This window comes from Rousettus aegyptiacus, unplaced genomic scaffold (assembly GCF_014176215.1).
Source record: "Rousettus aegyptiacus isolate mRouAeg1 unplaced genomic scaffold, mRouAeg1.p scaffold_m13_p_5, whole genome shotgun sequence".
Lineage (NCBI taxonomy): Eukaryota > Metazoa > Chordata > Mammalia > Chiroptera > Pteropodidae > Rousettus > Rousettus aegyptiacus.
Window position 1 is genome coordinate 112,422,516 of NW_023416308.1, and position 9,105 is coordinate 112,431,620.

Below are 9,105 nucleotides of genomic sequence, written 5' to 3' on the forward strand. Positions count from 1 at the left end.
CCCCACAGCAGAAGATTTAGCACCACTATCTCCGCTACATCCGGGCTTATAATATATGTACTTTTATTTTTTGGTGGTGAAATGGACTGATGATTTTTTCCCTTTCTTCGCTGGACTATTGTGCCAACTGCCAGGCCGCCTCCTGCCCTTACAGCCCTAAGTGGCTGCCTTCTTTCCGTTGACTCCTAACTCCTTCCAGTGAAGTTTAATTGTCCCCCTTCCCCATTCCCGATCCCCTCCTATTGCTCCCAAGACCCCTGACTCAGTTATATGCATATCTTGAGAAACTGCTGCAGGTTAGCTCTTTTTGCCAGCTCTCCCTGGAACTCTTGGCCTTGTGTGGAGGGAGGGAGAGAGTGGAGATCTTCACTGGAAGCCATGGAAGAATTGGAAGTTACGTGCTGTATATGCATTGTACAGCAATCCGATAAACCGATGCTTCTTTACCAAGATTTTGATTTTCTTGGTGAGAAAAGGACTTTTTGGTTTTTTTTGGAGGATGGGAAGTGTGAGCTCTTCCCTTATTCCTAAGTGACTGTTTTGAAGCAAAGAAGGCTGGCAACATTAGCACATACCACCGGCAAGGGTTCTTGAGTAAGTGAAGGTCTCCTAGAACCGAGATTAAGAAACCTTGCTTGTCTCATCTCCAGGGCAGGGACCATCAAGAACTTACAGACTCCATCTCTTCTCCAAGTTTCATGCCAACTGGGCTGCTGCCACCACCCCTACTGAGGCTGTCCCTAACTCTTCTCTCCCAACCTGTGATAATGTCTGCTGGCTTGGCCATTTGCAAGAGGCTGTAGGAACAGGAGAATGTGTCAAGGAAGACTTTTGAGTGAGAAGGAGCAGAAAGATGTCTTCTGGGGAGGAGAAAAAACTTTAGGAGCTAGTAGGAATGTCCATGAATCAGTCTGAAACTGGCAGGAAGCTTCAAAGCTGGCTTCCCCCTGCCCTTATTTCTCCTTTTCCCACCCTTACAGCCCTGCCCTCCCCCGTCTACTCCCTGGATTGGTTGGCTGACTAAAGGACTTGATGTACATACTTCTGTCCCCTTTACCCTAAAAGGCAGGGATTGCCCCTGGCTTTGCCTATTCTTTGTGCCTTTGGCCTGGGGTGCATCTCCTCCTTCCCTTCCATGTGCCTTTCTTTGCCTCTGCAGTCTCATTTCTCATGGTTTTGCAAATTATATTTTGTTGATTCTTATCCATTATTGGCCCTAAATAGCAGAAAGAAGAGGAGAGGTGACCTAGAGAACCCCAGATTCTTCTTTGGGAATTGGCATAGCCTCTAGTTTCAGCCAGAGCAAGCTTTTGCTCACCAGTATATGGTTGGGATTTTGCAAAAATCCTGTTCTGGTGAATCTCAAAATGAGGTTGATGGGAGGAATGAGTGGTATGATTCTTACTCCTTAGTTGCCCAGAATGTACCATCTCTGAAGGGGTTGTAGGGAAGTCATTTCTGTCCCCCATCCCCAAATACCCCCTCCTTTTAGTTCAGTGTGTATTCACTGGTTGGGCTAGTTTACTCCCGTTAGTCTAGAAGCTCAGTTCAGTGCAAACTGGAAAGCGTCACCCTCTCTCCCCATTCCCTTATCTATGGAGGCTATGGGATAGGAGAAACGTGCACAGCCCACTGCCCTTTTCCCCTTCCTCCTTCCCTTATGCATTAGAATCCGTTACTTACCCTTTCCCCCTCCCTCCTCCCATTTCTTCCCGCTCCTTTTCTGGCAAAAAGGAGCCCTTTCCTCTCTGTGACCCTAAGAACATACTGCACAGGGGAAGCCGCCCCCATTGGACCTGGCTCCACTCTTGGTTTCTCATATCCTCTTCTCTTTTCCTGGTGCTCTTTTTCTTGGTGGGGTGTGGGTAATAGAACAGCCATGGGCTTTGGGGGACCTTTAACTGTTTTTTTTTTTCTCTTTCGTTTATAAAAACACTAAACATTCAATTCCAGAGAACCAAAAATCACACCTTTCCACCAAACACTACTAAGGGGCATGTCTTCTGCTCCATACCTTTTCTGTTTTTCTTTCTTGTTAATGCTTTTGAAAACAAATGAGTTTTTTATATAAATAAAGTTTTTAAAGTGTGTATGTAGGGGGTCTGTGTCATTCTTCAATCTGTACCTCTTTTCTTATTTTTATCTTGGTTACCTTCGGTATTGGCGGACTTTGTCTCTCTGGTGCACTCAGAAAAGGGGGTCATACCAGTATGGATTTATTTTGAGCTCAATCCCAACATTATCAGGCAACGGTTTTCCTCTTAAGATTCTTAAAAATCTGGCTAAGAGTACAGGAAGCTTATTGCTAACTTAGAGATAGGAAAATAAAGTATAAAGAATTAATGACTTCCTTAGTCACTGGGATTCTTTTGCAGCATTTGACAAAAAGAACGGAATAAAGCCTATTGCAGTAGAAGGCCCTCTTAAGAGAATGTAATGTTTGTGGGTAGAAGATTAGAAGCTACCAACTCCAACTGCCCTTCTAATACTTAAAAAATGTAGAATTAAAAGTCTCACGTATAGAAGTGCTGAAAACTGGGCCATAATGTTGTTTCTCCTGTAAACTGCAACCCTTCAGTAAGAAGACAAGGGCCAGGCCAGTGTCCTGTGTGTCCTACCAAATAATGCCTGGGTGGGCAGCAAGTACTGGGATTAGCAGAGGTTGTCTTTAATGCAGAGATCAAGGATTAAGACCTGTGGAAAGTGACTTATTTTTCTGGGGTCCATATTTCCTGTTCTATAATTTAAAGTCTGGAGAATTTATGTGTCTGTGTGCCCAATCTTTAGATTAAAATATATATAGCTGCTTCTGATTATGCTTACGTCTCAATTTTGAATAGGTCTTCCATATGAAAATTGTCTTGGGTTAATGAGACCAGGAAATTAAAGCATTGTAACTGATAACCATTTAAAGTTTGGTTTGTGTCTGACAGTTTAGTTTTAAACTAGAAGGATGAAGCGCAGAGCTAAAAAGCTGTTAAGAATTTGCTTTCCAAAGAGGTTCAGGAACCCTACTTGAGGTGGTTTTTTTACTTGCAGAAAAAACATGGTCACCTTAATTTCCTTACATTATAGCCTTTAAATAACCTTTATTTTATTTCTTTTATATTCTTTATTATTCACTGGCATTGAGTTGTATACAAACCTTACTCTTCTCCTCTCTCCCTGGATTGGTTCATTTGTTTTATCTCATTTAATAAATATCTACTGAGCATCTTCTATATACTAGGCATTGTTGTGGACGTTAAATTTAGAGGAAAAAACTGATGAACCCTATCTCACATATATTATAGCCCATGAGGATCCAGTGTAGCAAAGATCTGTGAACTTCTAAAAACACTTTTCCTCTCTGTTTGTAAAATAAGGTGTTTGACAGTGATCTATAAAGCCTTTATAGCTCTTAAGTTTCTTGACACTAATTTAGTAATGTTTTTGAAGCCACTTGGTATCTCTTACACCAGTTCTAGGACTCAGGCCTATGGATTTTGTCCAGACTTGCCTGTGCATTCCCTGATTCTGAGAGCCTCAGTGGTTTTTCTGTAAGTGTGTATATATAGATGGCACTCAACCACTCTTCTGTCTCAATGAGACTTTTGTTATTGTTAACATGTTTGTGCAATAATGAGTTTTGCTGTGGTGTACTTACTGACAGAGCTCAAAACTATGGCCACACTTGGCCACTTGTTCTTTCTTGCTGAACTAATTGTACTTTGTTACAGACTGGAAACATCTCACCCAGGAAGAAGGTTGTTATTTCTAATTTTGTCTATCTTTATATCCGAAGTATAAAATAGTAAAGGTTTGTTTTGGCACTGGCGTAGATAGTTATGGACCAACTGGACCTAGTCTCACAGATCTGAGAAGTACACACAGGAATTAACTGGGAAACTTATTAAAAATGCAGATTCGTGGTTCCATTTCCCAAAATTAATTCGATATGTAGAACTCGGGATTCCGAAGTCTCGTTAAGCCACCTGGTCAATTGCAATTTGATTCTGATTCTGATTTAGTGACTTGCATAAGACTCCAGTCTCAAAATGGAATCCAAGATGACTGGCTCCATTTCCATGGCAGATATACTAGTTTCATGGTGGTTGTGATGATAACCACAGAAAGGGAGAATTCATAGAGGAGACTATTTTAAAGGACTAGATTACTTGCTGTAGTATTTGAGATAATAGCGATAGACTGATGTGTATGTAGCACGTGGATTGGAGAAACTTCTTACCTTGCAAATCATGTTATGTAGGTAATGCTCAGGCTGCTGAGAGGTGAAGCTAGTCCTTGATATGCAGCCCCCCCAAGGCATGTAGAATCCCCTGGAGTTGCTGACTTTGATTAGTGTCACTTCTGGCTACAAAGGATACCTCAGCTAGTGAGAAAGTGGCCCCATTGGCCGAGGAGGTATGTCTGGACACTTAAATCACACCTGAGAGACAACCTATCTCAAGAAAGAAAACACAAAAAAGTAAGAAAAGATACTGTAGGAGCTAATATATTTTTCCTATAACTTTGCGACCTCTTGACTTTCCTGTTGTCTGACTGTCCCTGTAAGTATTAGTTCCTCAGCTGATCACCCAGAACTTAGGGGCAGACCTGGATGGAGAGAAAGCTGGAGGAAATGTGTTAGGGAAAGCATCAATGAAAATGTTTTAGTCTGTCTGTATTAATATTATATTGTTGATGTAAAAGTGTCCAAACTTGTAGAGAATTTTTTAAAAAATTTGAGTCAAACAGAGGATATGCCTGGATGCAAGATCTCAAAAGACTGAGAAAAACACATCCTAGAATGAGGGTTCGCAGTTTCTCTCATATATATTTGAAATAAATGAGGGAACCTAAGGAAGATTAAATGAAAGTGGGAGATAGCAAGGTGGGAGATTGGATTACAGGATGCTTAACAAGATTACGTTCTCCCTTGAGGGTGGTTATGAGGGTCTGGGTTACTCTGGCATTTCAAAGGTTAACCTAGAAGCACAGGAAAATTGGACAGCGCTTGCTTAAGGCAAAGATAAACCTGAAGTTATATGCCTGGGGCGTGACTACCCACCATGACTTGCCCAGTTAGGAATTCACGATCAGATCACCCTGTGAGGTTACTTTCTATAGATCTTTTATCCACAGTATCCTGACTTAGGTTTTTCTCCTTTTATGTAGTATGAAATGACCAGGGCCAGCCATCCACGAACGGATCGAGCCAAGAGCTTTTACACCTGTTATCACTGTTGTAGGAGCCATAAGCATTATTGTAAGCACGGGGCCACTAGCTTTTTTGGTTTCTTTTTAGCTGATGGAAAGTGCTGTACTCCATACACATTTCTATTTTGTTGAAAAGGACGAGTCCTTCTACTTCATGGAGGATATAGGAGGGATTACTATCTTGCTGCCTTCCCCAGATATTTGCAATGCTAATGGACAAATAGTCTAAATGTCAGAAGACATTTGTGTCCGAGGAAAAGAGAAATATGGGATATTTGTGGTGACATGACACCAGGTACTTTACTTTTGTCCTCACCCCAGTCCTTTTTTATTTCACCTTTATAGCAGGGTTAGAATTGATCTTTTTTGCAAACTTTGGCCTCGGCCTTTTTACAACCCATTCTTGTCAGAGTCAAGGTTGGGGGTAGGTATAGTGTGTGTAGTTTGAATTAATTCAGGCTTCTGTTTTTAGCATTGTAGTGGATTAGATACTCTGAAGTCCTTTCAACAGAAACAAGATCCTGGATAAAATGTATTTTAATAATTGCTTATAAACATTTGCTGGATAAGCACAAAAATAAGAAATCCACAGATCTTCAAAATGAAGTGAAAACAAATCCTAGGACGTAAGCAGTGGCTAAAAGCTAGCTTTTACTCAGAGTTTTTGACTTTAACCATCTACTTTAGTGACTACACAGGGTTTGGGAAATAGGAAATGAATCTAGCAGGTGACTTCAGGTAAAACTAGTATACCCCAGTGTTAATGTGAATAAGAAACTCTAGAATAGAAGGAGACAACAAGGAACATACTTATCTCAACCTAGGTGCTAGATGGGAGGGAAAATCTTCCCTGAGAGTGTGTAACCGGAAGATGGTCCCTCTGTGGGTTTTCAGTCCAAATTTCTGCTACCAGTATGATCCAAAATATCTTAACTAGGGAATTTAAAGTGGTACTGTTGGTCATGCCTCTGGGTGATGTCCAAAGGCAAATGCAAACCATGACACAGTTCCCTCAGATAAACTAAGGCAGATGAGCAGCTCTAAAGTTAGAAAATGCACAAAGAAATAAGGCATTGCGATGAGGCAGCCTGGGTGAATCTCCTCGACTCAAGCCCTACATCCGCCGCGAGAGAGGTTCCTTGACTCTGCAGAGGAAAGAATTCAGGGGCGAGCCAGAGTTAGAGACAAAAGAAAATTTGATCAGAGAAGGAATAACGCTTCACACAGACGCAGTCTGCTCTCAGAATGAGAGATCTCAAGTGTTAGAGGAATTCAATTTTACGTTTTTCTTTCCCGGTGCGTGTCTGCAGTGGGGAACTAGTTGTTAGTCATCTCAGCAGGAATCTTTAGGTTCCCGTGTCTAGCTGCACATAGCAGGCTCTGAATACAACCTGGGTTATTATTTAGTCAACTTGCATAGTTCTCATTCCTCTGTCCTTTACTAGCAAGTGAAAAAAGGATCTAAAAGACAGAAACTGATCCTTAAATACTTGATGTTGGTATTGAAACACGACTTTGATGAAATGACATTTTGATTAATGAACTACAAAACAAATTTGGAAGTAACAGAGGAAAACAATCCAGCAGATTTTTTGGGGGGGGGGGGATGGGAAGGAGGAAGCCTTGAATTAGAAATAAAAAATAACAAATTTGAGATAAAAAATTGGACTAAATAGACTGGAGAAACTGAAGGGATACCAGTGAATTGAAAGATAGTTCTCAAGAAATAATTCTGGATGTAGTCCATGGAAGAAAAAGAGAAGGAAGAATGAAAAATAGCAAAGGAGTTGAGATGTGGACCATAGAGCACAATAGAGTGAGGAGGTGGTCACAGGAAGAGGCACTGTCCGAGGCTGATAAATTCTCAGAGTTGGCGAAAGGTAACAAAGCTCAGATTTTGGAATCCCAGTGAATTCCTAGCAAGATAAAAAGCAACATATCCATAGATATCAAGGCAAAAAGCAGAAAACAAGATCTTGTGCCACTAGAGAGAAAAAATGTGAACTATGGAAAAAAGCCCGGAGGGATGACTTCTCAGCATCAACAATGAAAGCCAGAGAACAGTGGAATTCTTACCCTTTGACTGTTCAGGACAAAAGACCTGTTACCATGGAAACTGAAAAACTTTCAAGAAAGGCTAAAAACTTTCAGATAAAAGCAGTTTGCCACTCTTTTCTATTGTTTATCAGCTTTGCTTCCAACTTTTATTAAATTGGACTTCTGGATATTTCACTTAAAAACAGGATTCTGATGCCTTAAAATTTTACTCTAACCATTGTGGGAACAATTGAATATTTTAAAGACTATTGATTTGTCCTGCAGAAGATTGGAAAGAGGAAAGTCAGCTAAGAGACTTATGATAGCACAAATGAATGAGAAATTTGTTTTAAGATGAATTTAGCTAATAGAGATTTGGTCCAGGAGGTAAATCTTTTATGGTAACATTTGTAATAGTTGTTTCCCAGGCCACAATTCTGAGAAGGACAACAAAGAGGGTGTGGAATTATGCTCACTTCTCTAATAGCAGAGTCAGTCTCCAAGTACCTACTAGAGTATGGGCTGAAATGCAGCTCCCTGTCCTATTCCACTCTGGGCAGAGCACCTGGAGAACGGGTGTCCTTCCTTGTGGCCGCCTCAGCATCTCTAGTGGGTCTACCTGTGCATGACAGTGTAGGAGGTAGGGAATGACACCAGTTCCTTGAGCTCATGACAAACGCTTCTATCATGGCTACCTTGACTACCTCAGACACGCCCCACCACATCTACTTGACAGTTCTCTAGCTTCTTATAGTCCTTTGAACTCCAGACTATAAACCCAACATTTAACCCCCTTTTTCTTCCCTTATCTCCACAACCTTAGAGTCTGTTCTAGGACAGTCCACTGACCTTCCCTTCCCTGGAGCTAGGGTTGCCCTGATGCCTGTGCCTGTGTGCCACACCCCATGCACCAAGTTTCCTGTGGCTAAGAAACAGAAGTTATTAACATTACAGATTCGTAGGGGAAAATGGTTTGGGTGCATCCTCACTGGTCTCCAGCCTATTGGCTTCCACTCTATCCAGGTTCTGCTGGGTTTCTGGTAGTTTCGCTCTGTGGTTTAAAAAAACGACAACAAAAAAACCCCTTTCCCTTGCCTTTTTGACTTGATGCTTGAACGAGGGCTCCTAAGTTCTTTTGTGCTTATCAAGATCATTCTTAGCCTTCTTGAATTATGGAACTCCTTGAGAATCTGGCGATAGTTTGGACCTTCTCCAGAAAATACACACAGCATTTTCCTTACAGTTTACAAATCTCTAGAATTTTAAAGCTGTGCTCAATACATCAGGAAAGCTTTTGGTGGTAAAAATGCAGTGTTCTTGGCTCTACCCCAGACTGTTAAATCAGAATTTTTGACGGTAGAGTGTAAGAATCAGCAATTTAAACAATTTTAGTATACTAAAATTTGAGAAATTCTGCTCTAAAGATCCATCTTATTTCCACAGTCTATCTCATCTTCCCCTCCCGCCATGTAACTATGGCTACAGGGGTCCAAACTCTGGAGTCCCGGTCCTCACCCACAGAAAATAACTGCTTCCTCTTAGGGCCGAAGTGAAGCCTTTTCTTGGGGGAGCCCTAGAGTGTGACAGTTAGACTAGGTCACTCATTTTTAGGCATAGTCTTGAATTTAGAGAGCCAAGTCCTGCCTCAGAGAGTCACATTTCCCTCCTTCCTTTATCTATTGCTCATCAATTCTCTCAGCTTCCTCCAATCCAGAGTCGAACCTACCCTGTTGTAGAGATGGATTCCCACCAAAAGCAAGATGTCCCTCTGCTTCTGCCTATTTGCCTCGTCTCAGGTACATTGTTCTGCGGATGGCTGGGGGTTCCACAGGAGCCTTGTTGGTGGGGCAGGGGGTGCAGCAAACAGGC

The 9,105-nt window shown here is 41.6% G+C and overlaps 1 protein-coding gene across 3 annotated transcripts in view; it reads left to right on the plus strand.

Moving 5' to 3' along the window:
* CTNND1 (catenin delta 1) overlaps positions 1 to 2,816 on the plus strand; it is a 43,344-nt gene extending 40,528 nt beyond the window's left edge. For 2 of the 3 annotated variants that reach the window (XM_016159987.2, XM_016159989.2), the window contains one exon: positions 9 to 2,816. In XM_016159987.2, the coding sequence (XP_016015473.1) occupies positions 9 to 20 (12 nt within the window). In that variant the 3' untranslated portion in view covers positions 21 to 2,816. The remainder of the gene's footprint in view (positions 1 to 8) is intronic. The other variant, XM_016159988.2, reaches the window with a different exon arrangement.
* The last annotated feature ends 6,289 nt before the right edge of the window (positions 2,817 to 9,105 follow it).